Source organism: Glandiceps talaboti, chromosome 1 (assembly GCF_964340395.1).
Source record: "Glandiceps talaboti chromosome 1, keGlaTala1.1, whole genome shotgun sequence".
In the NCBI taxonomy this organism is placed as follows: Eukaryota; Metazoa; Hemichordata; class Enteropneusta; family Spengelidae; genus Glandiceps; species Glandiceps talaboti.
In genome coordinates this window covers 7,798,879-7,818,825 of record NC_135549.1, presented here as the reverse complement: position 1 = coordinate 7,818,825, position 19,947 = coordinate 7,798,879, and the positions used below count along the sequence as shown (strand labels likewise).

The window sequence follows — 19,947 nt, the reverse complement described above, 5'->3', positions numbered from 1 at the left end:
TGTAACAGTGTAGAGGGTGTCATTCAACTAACTGAATGTAGAAAAGGGTGTCATTCCACTGTTTACATACTGTAAATGCTGTCATTCGTTTTAAGGTCACCCGAAGAAAACAGCATTGAACAACTGACTTGAAGAAAATAAACTATCTAGTTAATCAACTGTATGGCCAAACACGTATTTAAACTATTAAAGTGACTAAATCATTAGTGTCTGTCCTCAGAATGTTGCTGCTCGCGAGTGAGTTAAAATTTGTATTCATGACACTTGGAATGGTGATATAGTTGTTATTACAAAATAGGTTTATCTTGCCTAAGATAAGTATTAAAAAATTTCGTGTGTCCGATCGTATTTATCAGCTGCGTTCCATTGATCATGCATGATGTACGCTTACTGTACATTATAGTTCTGGAAATATGCGCTCCAACTCGAATGGTACCATCTCTTCAACGGAGTGGATGTACCACGTCTTCAACGGAGTGGATGAAGATGTGTCGGAGTCCTCGGATTATACTGGACAACTATTGGAACGACTCGACTTCATGGTACTTCAGAGTGTATGATTGGTTTAATCATAGACAGTGGAGGGGAGATCTCCCCTCCACTGTCTATGGTTTGATAGGCCTGTTCCATAAACGTGTTGACAGAGGGCGCCCTATACATTGAAACACCAATGTTATGCAGCGTTATCGTGGTTATGTTGTCAATGTTTTTAACGGTATTATATTGGAGAGTGACTAGGCCTAAGAAAATTATGTGGTTCCGATTACGCTTAACTTTAGAATAGGTAGGTGGGTAGATTTTTTTTCAGGTATTTATGTTTTCTGTTTTTTTCCATGTGGTCGCTGTGTTATTTGTTTCTTTTCTTCATTTGCACAACCATTACAGATTGAAGAAAAGTTTTATATTGTCTTTTTAAGTTGATGCCAGTTTCCGCATCCACTATTTCTCGCGAGACTTCACAATTTTCGCGATTTAAGTTAATTTTTTCTTGAATACGTAAAAAAAAAGTTTAGGGCTGGGAGTGAAAAACTAGGTAGGGTCGGATAACCGGAACCAAACAATTTTATCTTTTAGGCCTTATCGCTTTAAAGCCTGGTTACATTTGTTTTGTACAGATATGCATTATCACCACAAACATCTAGATAATAATGATAACCGCAAATATTAATTTCGCTAAAACATTAAACAAGGTGAACAAATTCTCATCAAGAGGACATACTACATGTAGCTGACTGTAAAAGGTATCTGCCAACAGCAGCGGAAAATGTTTTTTTCTCGGTTACCAATTTTGTAACGTGCGGTTCATAACCGTATACCTAAATGTCACTGGAAAAAAACATAAATCTTGCTCACAAATATTGAAAATGTTAGCGCCTCCATAGAAAATGAGAGAATCGGATTCCCAAATTTTGCTGATTTCAGCACATCGCATTTTTTTTTACTTCTCACTGTTGGAACAATTTTTTTCTCAAGCCATTACGGGATCAAACTATATTTTTCTCTCCTTCATCTGTACACAATTCACCCCCCACCCCGAAATCAAATGGTTCTCCCCTTAAATGGACAGTGTGGTTTGGTTTCGTTCCATTCTAGAGAACTGTGATGGACCTCCTTTCCTATCAAATCGTTATTTACAACTAAATACCGTGTGACGAGACACAGACCTTACATATAGGTCGATTTTGTGCCAACATTGCCTATAACGTACACAGATCGTTCGCGTTTCTTTAGTGGACTGAGCCTAGATTGACCTTACTAGTAAATCAGAAGATGAACAGTTCACTCTAGCAATTACTTCATTATGAAGTCAGGAAATCTATTTCATAAAACACCACTTTTATCGACAGGTACGTGTTAATAATTCATTTAATGCACACCACTTCCACTATATGCAATTTTATGGTCTCTGAGCATAATCGAACTTCCTTCTCGAATCAAAAACCAATAAAAAGCCATCATAAGAAAGGAGTTATTGAAAATTTACAATTGAATATAAGAAATTACATCATGGCAGTAAAAACACACACACACACACACACACACACACTCTCTCTCTCTCTCTCTCTCTCTCTCTCTCTATCTCTCTCTCTGTCTCTCTCATGTTCTCTCTCTGTCTCTGTCTCTCTGTCTCTGTCTCTGTCTCTGTCTCTGTCTCTGTCTCTGTCTCTCTCTCTCTCTCTCTCTCTCTCTCTCTCTCTCTCTCTCTCTCTCTCTCTCTCTCTCTCTCTCTCTCTCTCTCCCTCCCTCTCTCTCTCTTTATCTCATGTCCATGTTTAACTGGGGCCGGGGGGGGGATTTGCAGGGGTCAGGGATTTTCCCTAAGACTATTTCTTTTCTAAAGACGACACCAAATGATTAGTAGCCTTGTCGCTTCTCAATAAATCCTAACCTGTGGTACTTACACGTGAAGCTTCACTACTCCCATAACTCATAGAGGTTCTATCAAAGTGTTCAATCTCATCGTCAACTTCAAGTGAGGTAACGGTACATTTCATGTTGTCCAAATTGTCGGGGTCACACATTTGTTTTTCACAGATTGACCAAGAGTCTGTTAGTGTTCATACCAAATTCTCTGCATCTGATGCGAATATGGCAAACACCAAAATATGCAGGTTAATGTAAATCTGATAAATTCAACATTTCAGTTTTGGGCATAACTATCGAACAAATTGGTATTGTTTCTTCATAATCTTGATAGTTTTCCACAAATGGGTGCTTTATGAAATACATATGGATGAGGAATGGGTATTCATTTTGGATTTTTAAGTTATAAAGCAATGTTATCATGGCTTCCTAACTTGAAAAAATCTATGTGGAACAACATAAACCAAGGTAATGAATCACGCCCTCACGAGGTCAAACGTCGACATTAGTCAGCTTCTTTCACTGAATGATACAAAACAAACTTGTGCTCAGCTCATTGGCCGAGGGTCTCTCTATACTATCATACTAGAAATGAATATTAATTCTCTAATATTTGTCTTAGGTGATATCCACCAATCATCTTAACTCTGTAAACCTTTGAAAGAATACCACCATAAATACCTAAATTCTCTGCATCTGATAAGAAATAACCTTATGCATGTATCACTCAGACAGTATGCCGTAGACAGTGAAGTAGATACATTTTGTGATCATTACATGTCATAATGTACCTACATTACTCAAAATTAATAACATTGTCAATGGAAGAAGTGAAGTGTATATCACATAGTTTTGTTTTTCTCTCAAACCTGCCAGTAATTCCACATTCAATATAGTATGTAAGTAATACAATCATCTATATTTTTCAGAGTACAAAGCTTTTTTTGTTGTTGTTGAGGGAAACAAGTATTGTGGAATTGACATTGTTGTGTAAATCATTAGAACACAGGTGGACAGTTAGATGTACATAACTGACAATTACTTTCACACCTGAATTTACATATATTGAAGCAAACCTTTTCACACCTCTGGTTACTCAACACCTCCAGTAACTTTGGATCATTCTGTCAAATCCAGTTAGACACTGAAGAAGGACAAGTGATTCGTTTGAAACATGTCTGTTTCTCAATCAAAATTGGAAGAAGAGAACTTGTGTATGAATCATAGTGCTTCCATGATGAATATTCATGCCGTATAAACTATGTTTCCACATTTCTATCATCATGGCCACTCAGACAGTATGCCGTAGACAGTGAAGTAGATACATTTGTGATCATTACACGTCATAATGTACCTACATTACTCAAAGTAAAGTAGTTGTAATAACATTGGCAATGGAAGAAGTGAAGCGTATATCACATAGTTTTGGAACATAACTCCAGAAGAAAAAGGGAGTTAAGAGATTTGTTATCAGAAGTCAGACTAGAATCAAACACGTCAATTCCAGAACACTTTCTTTTATTCAAATCAATAAAAACATTGAACATTAATTCTTGATCTTGATCAGACCTGAATGATAAAATATTACTGATGAATCAGTTGAAAAGGCAAATTATTGAGATATTGATTCTATTGGGTCAAAGTTCATTCAGGCTCCTTCATGACAATTTGCTAACAGTGAAATTGAGGCAAAGTTGGTGAAGACAGTGCTAAACATGCATATCTCAATTAAATAAATGACACAGGTAAGGAACTGAAAGGAAGTCATTCTAAATCATCAGATTTAGTGTGTTTTTTTAATTGAAATCTAACATAACACATCTTGGTTTTCATGAAAGTACTACAATGTGCAAAGTATCAAGCAGAATTTGGAAGAACAGAAAATTCATTACAATATAGTAACATTGAATGATTTACATTACTTGAAAAACTTGATATGAAATTACAATTGATATAATACCAGGTAGTGTCCCTGACAGTTTGTAGTCGTCAAGTCCATTATTCTATAATATTATGTTGCAAACAATCGGCTAACCTTGACAATATGTGTATCACTTTGTGATTTGAATGGAGAAAACTTTATGAGGTAATAGCTTGATTTCCATACCGTCACCAGTTTTGTGCATATCACATGTTAACTCAAATATAGGCAAATAGTTTTTTATTTTTGCTGCTAATAAAAATTGCATAAGATTATTCCTATTGTCTACTGATACTTCAAATATCAATTAAAATCATATTTATTTATGTTCTGATAAAAAGTATTTTATTCATAATACTTTCCTTCTCCTAAAGTCACTACATCTAAAAAATCTTTCTCAAACAAAACAAAACAAACAAACAGACAAAAAGTTCCTATTTCATCTTATCTGGCCCCAAAGCTCTAACTTCTTTTTTCAAAACGAACAAAATTGTTCAACTCAAGTACTTAAAACATACATGGAATGAGTTATGTTGACAAAACAGTACCTAAATACAGACAGACAGATGCAACAGAATTAAATCGGCATTAAACTGCCAAAGTGCAACGTAACATGAGTAAAATATTTACACCTTTTTAAGTCACCAGCACCATGCAAAAACAATGCGGTATAGTATTATATAGTGTATACAGTCTATAGTTGTGCTATGCTATATGTCTGTTCACAGTCCATCTATTTGATAGTATCAGGATATGGGACTGGTCTATACTAATTACGATATATTTCAGACAGACATCTATATTTTGAGATGTAACATTTCTCTTTATATTTGACTTAACCACTTAATAAGTATAAGAATCTATATTTTATCTGTAAATACTTAACATTCCTACCTAGGAGATGTAGTAACAACAAGCAACATTATTAACAAAATTTGCAATCTCAATCTCGAAAATTCTTTTCTATATTGATGTGCAACATTGATTGTTCCTTCATTGTGGATATCCAGTATACACACAAAACTGACTAAACATAATGTACTAGTATGATTTTATACTCTCCTACAGAACAAAATCCTTATATTACTTGACATCACTGTCTAGTTGATGTTTACACTACACTAGAATATTTTAACATGCCATTCTACAATAAAACTGTAGAAAACTTAACTACACTTCTAAAACTACCAACACTAAGCAGTTTTATGTACTTGATAGATTGCGTATGCTTTGGTCATATATCATTGGACAATACCGTGCTCATTTCTAATCTACATATTGTTGTTATGGTAACATGTATGTTGCTGTTAGGACTACGAGTACTTTATAATTTGTGAGTGTTTTTCTAACTGTCCCTATCTATGACAGTAACTCTCTTTTACACTTGACGGAACAAAATATGTGCCCTTGTTTAGGCATGAATTGTTTGCCCAGTAGAGTTGTTTTACAATTTGAACAACTAAAACACTTCTCGTTGGCGTGCCAGTGGAATTCCTTATGACTTAGCCTCTGAGCATCAGCTGAGATCTTCTCGTGACAACTCTGGCAAATCTGTAGCAAGAATGAAACAATAAAACTTGGTTGAATATCAAAGACTTATAAGTAGTCATTGTTGAAAAGTTTTGCATGTAAAGTAGATAACAATCTCTGAATACATGGAAAGCCTTGAGTGTCATGATCACTCCTGCCTCCCCCATGCATGTGTGTATGCATGCATGCACACATGCACACATGCACACACACACACACACACACAAAGAACATTATAATTTACACAAGGTGTCCATTTTCTTATCAAAGCGTTCGACACATTAATCTGTTAATTATAATAATAATACGTTTATTGCTTTTCAAGGCCTCCAGTCCCATAAGAAATGTACAAATATGTCAAAGTCAAAGTCACATATCTTGGTTCAAATGAATATTAGTATTACGTTATTTCACTTGTAAATTTCTCTCTTTCTTTAAATATATTGTATACAAATTTACATACTGATATCAGAAGCTCAGGTTCATAAGTTCTCATCTGTCTTATGAATTCATTAAAATTTGGCTCAATATTCTATTGGAACGTATTTTTTCCTCTCATCGGTGTAGAAGGAACATACTAAAAGAAAGTGATATTCACCTTCTACATCACCACTGTCACAAATTTTACAAGTTCTATTCTATGGATCAATGTAATGTCACCTTCCCTCTCTACATTATACATGTATATGTAACTTGATAGACTCACCTTTGCAAAGCGTTTCTCATAACACTCTAAGCAGTAAGGGTGATTATCTCTTGGCACGTAGCGTTTACCACCAAGTAAAACATCACAATCAAAACAACAGAAATGCTTCAAATGCCAATTCTGGTCTTCTGCCTGGGTATATTCTCTAGCAAAGATCAACTGGAAAATATGGAAACAAAACAAAGTTATATACAAAGAGTCATTATACTACTCACAACTCTCTTAGTGTTATGATTTATTTAATCAAAACACATCATAAAAATATTTCCTTATGCAGTTTCATGTTTCCTTGCATGTCTACAAAGCTAAAAAATGTGTAAAATGTTTGTTATTGTACGTATGACAACAACACATTTTACACATTCTCTATTAATCTTTTGTAATTTATTGAGTTACAAACAAGGACTTGGCATATGTTGTTTCACACTGATTGTCAAGAAGGACGCCATGATAAAATTGTTTTATAAATTAAAAATCCAAAATAAAGGCCCAATCCTCATCCATATCAGTGGCCACTTCAACAAAATTATCAAAACCACCCTCATCTACAGTTCACACATTGCCTGATGAAGAGTACTGGGAGTTAAACAGGCAAGGACCAACATTGCTAGGTACTATTGTACTTATAGTCTGTTATGTTTGTATCCTGAAAATTTACAACTTATCATTATCTACATTTCAATCACACGACTTTGACCACTCTCATTTATTTAAACACCTGTTCATAATATGTATTATAGGTGCAGTCCTTCATTTCTGAGGGTTTCTCTAAGTAGAGTTCCCACTTCACTTGAATTTAATTGACTCAATAAAGAGAAATATTGAGTACAAAGTTATGTTTTTAGCCCAACAGAAATATGTTAAAATACTTCATCAATTCCAAGTGAGAAATAAGTATTCTATCCTATATTCTAATATAAATTATGACATCTACTGAGAATTCAAGTTTTACACAGAGTAACAATATCTGGTATTCCTACCTCATCACAAGCAGCACAACGTGGACGATGTAAGTCGGCGTAGTGACGACCACAGTACACCTTGTCATCTTTGTAGAAATAAATGAGATCTACCAGCAATTCTTTACATGTGTCACATCGGAAACATGCTGGATGCCAACACTTATCAGGACCAGCTCTCTCAGCAAACACAGCAACATCTCCTCCGGTCAGCTGTTCACCACACTGGACACATTGCTGTAAGAGAAATCATGCAACACTATTCAGTACTGTAAAAAAATTGTGGAACAACTTTCACCAACTAGTTATCCTTTAATTTATTCCAAGACATAGGAAACTTGTTTACACCCCTTGTTTTTAACTTTATAAAGATCAGTACACAGTCAATGAGAAGTAGAAAGTGGGGGTGGTGACAGTCATGTAAATGAAGGTTACTGCAGGATGACAATGTTTTAGTGTGTCAGGGCATGCAAACCACATGCAAGGTTGACGATCAGTAGTGTGCAACCATATAGTCCCCCCCCAAAAAAAAAAAATAATAATAATAATTTAGTATCTGTACAATGCAGTACAACTACTTAGACAACTAGTAAAATTCAACATAATTTGACATACTATAGACACACATGTAAATTGATCTATTCGCAAGGCTTCATTTAACATTTACGATAATGACAAATATGGCAAAGAGATGCCTATAGAAAGTGATGGCACCCTCAAAGCATACCATTTTTTCAGTCCTACAAAACACAATACTCTGTTTTAGGGTCTAATTGGATAGACTTAGTAGAAACCAAAGGCTTACTGAATCAAAGAAAGTTCTGTATCTACAGAAATGACATGAATAACTGAGCACTTTGTCTGTTTCCAATATCTCAATAGAGTTTCTACTATATTATCAAAATCATGTAGTCCTTCAAACTATGTGGTTGCACTACTGATCATTGTATGTAGAATTGAATTTTTATGATTTTATGATATGGGAGTAAGAAATTTGATCCGGGTTGATAGAGTGATTACCATACAAATCAATATTTACAGAAAGTTATCTTGATATCCAATAACCCCCTACCAACATTCACAGCAAATACATATCATACCTAAACCTCAGTACTATGGCATACTATAAACTCAGTGTTTTGATTGCTAATTCACTTATGTTATATGTTAGCACTTGATAAATCATGTTAATTTTGTAATAAGTTATGGGCAAGATTACCGAGTAAGATTTTCTCCTAGCACATAGAATTAGAAAGTGAGAGATAATATTTTGGATTTTGTGGCTATATAAACATTGCTGATTGATTGATTGATGTGAGCAGAAACATGTGAGAGATACAAATGTACTTGATGGAGACCTCGTACATCACAACATCACAGCTTGCTTTATTCAAACTTTTAAAAATACTTTGAGGCGATCAAGAAAGTAACAAGATAAATATTAGATGTTACTATCATGTCATAACAGCAACAATGGTAGACTCTCAAATTTATGGGGGGGGGGGGGTTAACTCTCTCTCATTTTGCATATGGTTGGGGTTGCTAGTATGAGTATTGTATGCCATAGTATTGAGCAGACAAAAGTCCAAGTCAAACTTATACACTCTGTCCTACACCAAATCTTTAAACTTGCATGGGAAGAAATTGGGTATGTCAATTGATGAGGCAAACTGACATGTGTTTGTGACAAGCAATGGACTGCATGATATCAGGCCATCAATTGAAGTTGTAGAAAGAAGAGGTAATCATATCATAAAGATTGAGAGACTTGGACACTTTCATAAAACCACAGAAGGAACACCACACAGTTTATTTACTGTCTTACTAGGTTTGAAAATTTACCTTCCTGAAACCCCTATAACTAGAGTGCTGAAACACAAAAAATAAGAACAAGACAAAGAAGATGAGCCCAGTGAGTAAAAATAGAATCTATGAGTTATCTACACAGAAATTAAAGAGTCAAAAGTCATCAAAATAGAAGTTATCAAGGTAATTAAGTTTGTGGATACACTTACCCAATGTGGAGCTAGGGCTTGTTCGGCAATCTCACCTCCTCCAACTGCACTGACACCAGGAGTTGCACCAGCACCAGCCCCATGACGAGTTGTATCAACCACATCTCCAGCACCATATGCACCAGCTACACCTCCAGGTGTGCCATGAATGTCACTAACACCACCTTGGGTGGCATATTGACCAGGTCTACCACCTACGCCAGCACCAGCACCGGGAGTACCATATTCACCAGGTCTGCCACCAGCAACACCTCCTACACCACCAGCCACACCATATTCACCAGCAACACCCTCTGGAGTACCATGCATTGTGACAACACCACTTTGACCGGCATAATGACCAACACCTGCAGGAGTGCCTTGGATATTAGCAGTACCATATTCTGATGCAAACTGACCAGGTACAGCACCCTCCTGACCAGCTTGATATTGAACATGTCCCATTTGTCCTGGTTGACCTCCGACACCAGGTTGACCTTCAACACCAGCAAAACCAGCCTGTCCAGCAACACCTGCCTGATATCCTTGCACACCAGAAACAGATGCATACTGCTGATTTGCTTCAGGTTGGTGTCCTCTGAGGTCACCCGATGCACCTCTTACACCTGGTTGTACAGCTTGACTATGAACCATTGACACTGGTGTACCTTGTGATGCTGGGAAAACGGAAACTCCTCCAGGCACTGGAGACCTTCGTTGAGATGCATCACCACTTAGTGGTGCAGCAGTGCCATAGACTCCTCTACCAGCTTGCTGTGACAAAGCAGTATTGGTTTGTGGCTGCAGATCTTGGATGATGACTTCTCTGACTTGACCAATACCAACAGCTGTTGTCTTGTACTGTTCTACAAATTCTTCCAACTTCTTGGCTTCTACTTCGGATAGGTTATCACAAAACTCTGGAGCCTGGTCATGGGCAGGTAGCTGTTTCATCATCTGTTGATCACGCTGCTGTGCTCCCTTTGTTCCAGCAATTGGTTGACTTTCCTCTGGTATCATATCCATGTACCGATTGACCTATAGTATATATTGAAATAAAACCAATTTATAAATACACTAGATCATGTCACTATATTGTGGAATTTTCTCATCAGTTTTTTCTCTCAAGCATTTCCCATGAAATGAATCTTGAATCAACAAAACATTAAAAATGATCACATTTTCACTGATTTCAAACATAGGCTACGTCTTTAGAATTTTGCAGAGGCGTGTTCAAACAAAACAGGAGGCTTGAATGTACGAGACTGATCCTTAATCATTATTCAATAGCTAAAGGCTTACACTGTCAAGTTCACAGTTTTATTTTCATGAGAATTGGATTAAGAGAAGTGTGTGATTAAAATTGGCTGAGCTTTAATTAATTACAGGACAATAATGTGACTGGCTTTAAGATCATTAAATTTAAAGATCACAACAGAGCTGAGAAGTCATTCATGAAATCCAAAACTAAATTGTACATGTATTATTCCCAACCTACTTCCTTTATACTGTTATATGCGTAATTGGAGTAAAGCGTGGTTCATTCAATGTGTACAGGTATTCAGATACATGATAGTGAGTCTCATTACGTCAATTCATGGCAGATCAATGGAATATAATAGGATCATTATATCACTTCTAAATGTGATCATAATTGCTGGGTCATCTGTACAGGTCATCGCTATAGCAGTGTCAATTATGTCATAATAGTACTTAGATTTGCAATATGAGTTATGCACACAGAAACATTAGTTAAATGATCAACCACATCAGGATCAGATAACTGTGGCTATACTTGCATTTTTTTGAGCATATTACACTTTTTGTGGGTAAATTTTGAAATTTTGAATGTCCACAGCAATAACTGTTGTTTATTATATAGTTTTGTAAATTTGATAGTCTTTTATGCAGCAAACACTTGACAGAGTACTAAAAAGGTGGCTGTGATACTCTACACACCTTCTGGTTGATATTTAATATGTAATATTCCGATCTGATCACTTTCTAAATCTACATGAAAACTATTCACAATATCATATTTATTTGTAAAACAAATGACCCAGATGGTCTCAATTTACAAGTTTTCCATATGGAGAGTATGAAAATAGTGTTTGGAAAATGGAAACAACTATGTTTACTTATCAAGATGGTGTTATGAACAAGGACTGCATTATTTGTTGACATAGCACATGTGTTCTAAGTAAAGTCAATAAAATTAAGTAATGTTAATAGGGTTGAGTAGTTATTCTCTTTATTTCTAGTTATTTTATGTCAGTTTACAAATTATCAAATCACACTTTTGTTGTTGACAAAGTTGTAACTGTGTAATATTTTCCTGCTATGGTCAACTATCTTCTTGATTTGTCTAATCTGAATGTTTCATTTTCAAATCATAATTTTGCCCTTGACTGGTATCACATTACATGACCCTGAAAGACTTACACATAGCTGGCCTTGCCAAATTATTTACAATATAGCAATGTCTAAACAAACGAGATATTCCATCAATAAATACCAAGTGCCTGACTAATGTATTATTCCCCTCTCTCTCTCTCTAAACTATTCTGTGTTTGATGAAATAACATTGCACCAAACAATGAAGCCGAGAATGGTTTAGGAATTTCAATGTTAGTCACTAAGACTGACTCCCTCCATTGTGAAAAGGGCAATAAGTTGTACTGATTCCATATGACTTGAGGCTGTAAAACATATTGACCTTTAGAAGACCTGAATAGGCAATTGAATTATATGTATTTGTGAAATGTGTTACTGTCCTAGCTAAGTAAATTGATATTCTGGTGTTCAATAATGGGGAAACATCTAAACTCTCACATAGCCATCAGAATAGAGATGAATGATACATCTATCATGTATGGTGCATGTAAGTAAATTCTAAAATGATAAATGACCAGTGTTGCATTATCAAATCAACCTAATTGTGTTATTTAAACTGCACAGAGGTCAAATAAATGAAATATTCAACAGAGAATTCCCTGGGTATTTCATTGATGGAGCTCTAATTTTTGAGTGCAGGTGGGAGTGTAGGTATTTTTAGGTGTCTGCAACTACATGTATGTAGTCTTTGGGTCCATTCCAAATATCAAGTCATTATGTATGACAAGTTGGTATTTCATGTCTAGTGCATTTTATTACTAGGTGCTGGATCATCATATTGCCACCTGCACACAATGTTTATCTGATAAAATACAGTCTCAAAAATAAACATTTGGTAAGTGATAATCCATCACAAACATACTGGTATGATATGTAATTCCCTATACCCTACTGAACCACACCAGTGACCTGAGTACTTTGACCTTACACATAATTCTAAAATGATAGGTGGGTGTATGCAATACTTAAGATATCACAGTCACAACAATTCTTGGCATAATTCTGTAATCTTGTTTCCTCTACAATTATGACAAAATGTATGACATACTATATTACTAGTAGATTCCCTGCTGGTTGTATAAATGTACTAAAACACTTAGATTCCAAAGCACTGTCATTTTTACAACCACAAGCTCAATATTTCAAGTTGATTTGTTGTTCCTTGTATTACAAAATGGTGTGAAATACATCCTTATTTAGGCATTAAAGATTTCCTATATCAAGTGCATACATCACATTTTTATTGATGACATTTTAGTTATGCTGTATGTTAAAATTTAAATAAAAGACAATAATAGGCACAATTTGGAATATGATATCCACCTTTCCTCTCCAGTAACATGGTCAACAGAGAAGTAGCTGCAGTTATTTCCTGACTAAAATTTTCAATTAAATTCTATTTTGGGACGACACAGCCATTTGGTTCGGCTGATGTTATCAATATATCCGCTGACCCTCCTCCACCCACCCACCCTCTATAATTTAGAAATGCCACTTACCAGTGATTCAGTAGCCCCTGTAGGCACCCATTCAAACGTCACACTTTCTATCTTAGCATGTGGAGATTTCGGATCCCTGGTTCTCTCAATGACCAAACTGCTAACATTATAGTGAGAGATCTCATCTTCACCAAACAGGCGTCCAATTTTACGTTGTTGTTCTTTCTTTTCTGGCTTGATGTCATGATCGGACTGACTACACTTACAGTTTCGACAGATTTTTCTGTGTATGAATGAAACACAGAATTACTTATCAATAAAGTTGGGGGAAATTAATTGAAAATTATGTATAAATGAAGTTGCAGGAAATAAATGAGATATTATCTAGCTCCTCAACACATTATTTTGTTTCATACAATACATGGTGATTATTCATGATATTGTAGTGAACACACTGGGTAGTTCTGTGAAATTGAAAATGCTGACCCTAAGGTACTGTTCTAAGTGTCATTGTATCTATTTTATAACACTGTATTCATTTCAATTTTCTGGCCTGGGAGTGCTTGCCATTAATTGGATGGCAGACAGAATAATGATGAAATGTTAGAGGAGACAAATGATCCACTGATGACCAGGAGATTTACCATCGAATTCACATTAAACCCAGGCTTTTGTTCGTATCCACAGTAACATTACCAAGCACTCCATATATGTTACTAGCTGACAGTGAGGCAGTGGGTGATCATTAGCCAAGTTATAAATGTTAATGTTCAACTGATCAAATATAACACTGTGCAAAGTGTGCAAAGTACACATAATCTGCAGATAGTGACTGCAATATAACTATGTTCTCATTTCACATGGGGGAACAATTACTATAAAATAAGGCAGCAATTGTCAAAAAGCTGCATAAACATTATTGTAACAATGTACAATGTAGAGACTGTTTTCAATAGAAGAATGCAGACATGCTCAGTGTTGTGGAACGCCTAGGGTTTGGGGTTGGTACCACGTGGTTTACTTAGTTGGCTGGTTGCCCGGTCAAAATTCGCTGAATACAATCTAACCAGATCAGGACACACTCACGATATTCCTATTCAATGTTTTTGACCAAGTGTGAGCGTTATCAACCACACTATATAAATACATGGCATTGTTTACGCAATACTACTCTACAATAGTATTTGCCCCAAAGCACCATAGGGTCAACTCCCGTGTGTATGTATATGCTACACTGTCTGACCACAGAAAATCTTTCCTTCTTGGTTTACATGTATGCTTCATCCTGTTTCTATCTAAGGTACAGCAAAGACTGTCAATAGGCAGAGATTGGATTTAACATTACCTTTACTACACTAGACAGTGTAGGAAAATACACCCTAACAGTACCTAGACATTAGGTATTCAGGACATCATGGTATGCCAAGGTATGTTAATTTCAAGATGATGGTTACAACAAATGGATGCCACACTCACCTCCAGAAATGTAGATCCAAACCTGGACATGCATCACCACACTTAAGACATGGTGCACCAGCTCCTATTTCATGTAGAGGTGCAATCTGCAAGTAATAAACAATAAATCAATAAACCAACTAAGTAAATTATTGAAGTTGATTAATTAAACAATCTTTCTTTTCTGTCATAACATTGACTAGATAAATGGCTAATATGAAAGTGAAAGTCATCACAACATAAACTTATAGGCAGCACTAATATGTATATTTTGTAAGTGAACAACCACTTGGAGACACCATTCACGAAATAGGACAACCGTTTGAGTGGTGGGAACACTCCTACATTTAAAACTGTAGAGGCTGCACCCTACAACAAAACAAACTTATATGACCCATTGTACAGGTAGACATTGGTCAGTAATTATTCACACTCACACTATGTCACAAAACTCAAGTTTTGAGTAATGAGGCACTAAATTAGTACAAAGCCAGGTATAGACAGGAACAAATGAGCAAAGACCATCTGTTTGTAGCAGTATTAGCACTAATAAATTGGCTTGAAAATACCATATTTATGAGACACCAGTTCACCATTAGCACTTTCTTATATACTGTACTCCAGCTGAGTATCAATATTTGATAAGCTAAATGATTTGGGTCAATCACCTAAAGCAATTCATGCATAGTAATTCTGTCTCTACCTCAACAAAACACAAGTTAAAATGCCCTATATATCCCATCTGAGCCTAATCATAACCCCAACTAGCCTTATTTGTAAACCACTTCTTTCAGCTGTACCCTGAACATACTTTCAGATGGGTGTGTGGTTTTTAGGGGAGGGTGTGAGGGTTATAAAAAGAAGTCTGACCCATAATTTTTACAACATTCTGTCAACATTTTAACCTGCATTTTCTATTTAAGGAGGTTTTTAATGTCCCAGTCAGTCCCAAAGCTTTTAACCCATTTAGCTGCCATTTACACGAAGCCAGTGAACTGTCCAGATAAAATGTATTTCTGTCAGATGGAAATGACATTCTATTGTTTGAACAGGGTAAATGTTTCTATTTTGTTGGTGGGACTTACACAATCCTCAGACACGCACTTGTACTGAATCATCAACATGATTATATAGCAATATGCTGGGATGTTAAACAAAATTTACAGTTTGTCAGAGTCAGACCGTGATACAATAATTTGCACCAGGGAAATCACAATTGGAACAAACCAGCCAAATCACGCTACAGAGATGACTACACCTTTATTTAGACTACTGCTGGGAAGGTTGATTATTTTAACCATGGACCATGCTGAGGTAGCTGGTTTACATGCATCCATGAGGCTGTGTAGTGACTGTGTCTGGGTGATGTCCCCTGGCGGATTACACAAATGGACAAAGTGAAAAGTGTGTTTTACAATGTTTAAGCAGCTTTCGTGTACTGAATAATCAAGTTAAATTCTAAACAATGACTTTAGATACAGTGTAACAATAAAAAGTCAATAATGCAAATTTTAACTGTAAAGACATTGAAAGTGGAAGTCCTCTCCTTATCTTTCAACAATGGCTTGGTGAGGACAGGATAGTAGTAGTAGGCCTCTACTCTGTCATTACAGATTGGATTATGACAAACAACTGAATAGAGCATGACTGCTATCTGTCACAATTCAATTTGCAATTTTGGTAATATTCAAAACTGTCTTTTATTTCTCCTGGATCTAGTGTAAATGATTTTCACCATTGCATATGTAGGGAAAATCTGCTATAACAGGCATTGATTTCAATACCTTGTACCATAATTTTGGTGGGGGACCCCAGTAAAACACCAGGAACATTTACCTACATATTCACCAAAGAATACACACAGACACATACACATACACAGACAGACACAGACACACAGACAGGCACAGCGAGTGTATTATACGTAACAAAGCCTTATTATTTTGGGGACTGTCAAACAATCAATTCACAATATTACACATTCTGTCAAAGCTATCATATTCTGGTATGTCAATTTTCTACCATTAGTTACATCATATTATGACATACTAGTCCATAACAGAAGATTTCAATACAGTAAACTATTATTTGGTTGTTGCTGTTTGGAATTCAAAGAATTCTATTTCCCCTTGTACTTGAAGTTTGAGAATCAGTTTTTTAGTGAGAGTAGTAATATGTATAAACAGCTGAACCATGCTGACTTTGCTTGTATCTATGTACACCTCTGCTTTCCACAACACATTAATCACTGTTTGCTTTGTGTAACAACTTCACTAATGTATTGCTTTTATGTCATGCTCAGTTAACATGAAAATTGCTTCTTACAACTGTGAGTACTCATACAAGTTCATTGGTAATTGTTTTGGTTTGTATTTTTCCTGTCACTACCACAGTGGGCATTGCATGCAGCTACAGGAGTATACATTTTAATTAATTATTAAGGAAATTTATGTGTGTATGATTGATGTTGGAAGGATACGGCGACATGATTGAAACTAGAAAGACTGGTGAATCAATCTGAATGTGTGAAATCCCAGAGGATTATTATATATGCAGGTGCTGAGTTGAACTCTGCAAATAAGGTGAGAGTATAAACTACAGCAAGGAATAGCATGTAATGTTTTTGTGTGTCTGTGTTTTAGAACCAATCTGAACAATACGACTTTATTTGCAGTTTTTATATGTAATTTCATAACAGACATTGCTTCTTACATAACATCAGATTTTATTAATGAATTTTGACTCTCAATACATGTTGTTGATATTTTATGTTAAATATGTCAGTCAGCAATAACATACATGTATGACAACCTGTGCACAGATACATGATAATTTCATGTAAAATACCCATTTTATGGTCATAAACAAATTGCAGGTCATGCATGTTTGCAATGGGTAATTGCTGCACCTGACTTACATGGTAGTATGACATATATGAAAATATTCAGAGGGTGTTTGACAATAAAGTAGTACATTTGTATGCAAACAGTGTATCAGACTGTTATGGCATTACTGTGCCTACATTCATGCTTTCTATTTTTGCAACTGTAAACTGAAAATATATACCAGTGAACACAATCATTCCCAGGGTAATAGTATGTGATGAGACAAATAAATTATATTTTCTTAAATTAGTATTGTTTCAATATTTCTTTCTCCATCACAATTCTATTGCATTGCTAAATTAACTGTAGTGGGTGCAGTTTGTGATTACCACTTCACACTTCATTTATCATAATATCTAAGATATTACAGTATTTCAATATCCAATAAAATATTCAAACTATGATGTTTGTTTTCGGATTTTACATCCAAATTTTGTTTATTTAATATTTCATCATTCCTATTGAAAATAACGGAAGGCCTTCACTACACATATATGGAAAAGATACTCGGAAGTATATGCTTCCTACTAGGGATAATTTGTACCTGTGATAACTTGTACATCCCTGAAATGATATCACGAAGGTCGTATTTTCTGCAAGTGCGAATTCTTTCTTTTTTGTTGTACCTTGTATACGAGGGGCATGGGCTCACCTTCATAATTAGCGATACGAGTGATAACCTATCGATCCCGCCCTTTTCTCAAAAATATCGTTGCCACCACTTACGGTTCAAAGCCTTCATTATTTCAATTAATTTGATTTTCTGCACATCTGTGTCACAGAATTAGTCTGTTCTCGTCATACTTCACACACACACGCGGCAGATAATATGGTACTGTGCAGTACTTTACCCGTTTAAAACTTGTGTCGATCTGTTTTATGGACTCGTACGCTTCGGTCGCCGTCTGCTCTTCTTCGTTAGCGGCCATAGTGGACGAATCGATGACAACCTAGACTTTCTGGAGATGTGCAATTTTACTTCTCAGATATCCGGTGGATATTTGATCGCTGGTGACTACTCAAGGGTGTGTCACGACTGTATTTATAGATTTAGCATCTAGTGAAAGGGTTTTACATGTTAGTCAGTAGGTCCACCGCGTTCCTGTAAAACACGTATCCGTGTGTTGTACTCTATGACCTTTATAACCCCAAGATTGACATACTAGTAGTACCGTGTGCAAACGACCTGTGAATGCACACTGCACGTCATGCGTCACACAAAATTTCATTGACAAACGTTGGTGGTGTTGTACTCGAGGATTAATCTATCTCATCACTTGGTGTCATCATTTGTCCTAAATTGAACTATCCCACACCAATCAGACATTGTAATATAGTCTCCCTTGCTATCCGCTTTTCCTTTTCATTTTCAAACTAAGGGAAAAAATAAAAATACCTCGTCACCATTATTACAGGAAATGGTGCCGGAGGCTTTGAGGATGAAGATCTGTGAAGTCAACACCCTAAAATCACGTGTAGATAAAAATAAATCAGTTCAAATCAGAAACAAGTTGTGAATAGTAGAACCACTTCCAATCGGGGGAAGAAAATGTATTGAAAAGTGTGGAATATTTCCCGTTCCAATCAGGGGAAAACTGAAAACATACAACGTAATTGTCCTGATCAGAATTAACATTGTTAGTTACAAAATTGTTGACAAGTACCAATAGTTTATCCATAGACCCTCCACCAACGTAGACCCTCCACCAACGTAGCCCCTCCATCAACATAGACCCGCCACCAACTTTCTATGGTTTATCCCAATAATCGGTAAAGAAAATACAGATAAAATACTCTTCAAACACGAGTGTAGTACCCGCTGAAGCCGTAGACAACCTATGTCCGACCTTTGGCTTTCTGGAGGTCTTCGAGAGTGGAAAGCATACATACATACATACATACATACATACATACATACATACATACATACATACATACATACATACATACATACATACATACATACATACATACATACATACATACATACATACATACATACATACATACATACATACATACATACATACATACATACATACATACATACATACATACATACAATACATACATACACACACACCTGTTTCCTGTTACCCCATCAATGCCATAGTTACGTGCGCGCTAGAGAGTTGAAAGGTTTCCATTTCCACATTTAACGTTGCGATGTCATCATGTTACATAGCTAATTTCTATTTATTCTGTAAATTTCTTTCAGCGTACTATCAACGACTTATGATTGCCTACAAAACTACATACGTACATAACTACATACCTGAGAAAGAACCGTGACCGACCAC

At 35.9% G+C, this 19,947-nt stretch overlaps 1 protein-coding gene across 3 annotated transcripts in view; it reads right to left on the bottom strand.

The window, feature by feature from the left end:
• Positions 1-3,871: 3,871 nt before the first annotated feature.
• Positions 3,872-19,947, bottom strand: part of LOC144446708 (testin-like) — an 18,594-nt gene continuing 2,518 nt past the window's right edge. The window contains exons 1-8 of one of the 3 annotated variants that reach the window (XM_078136711.1): positions 18,499-18,764; positions 14,784-14,869; positions 13,368-13,590; positions 9,496-10,512; positions 9,323-9,349; positions 7,502-7,717; positions 6,522-6,680; positions 3,872-5,836 (exon numbers count right to left, since the gene is read on the bottom strand). In XM_078136711.1, the coding sequence (XP_077992837.1) occupies positions 5,645-5,836; positions 6,522-6,680; positions 7,502-7,717; positions 9,323-9,349; positions 9,496-10,512; positions 13,368-13,590; positions 14,784-14,869; positions 18,499-18,576 (1,998 nt within the window). In that variant the 5' untranslated portion in view covers positions 18,577-18,764 and the 3' untranslated portion in view covers positions 3,872-5,644. Of the gene's footprint in view, positions 5,837-6,521; positions 6,681-7,501; positions 7,718-9,322; positions 9,350-9,495; positions 10,513-13,367; positions 13,591-14,783; positions 14,870-18,498; positions 18,765-19,947 lie in introns of those variants that run through there. The other 2 variants (XM_078136566.1, XM_078136643.1) reach the window with 2 other exon arrangements.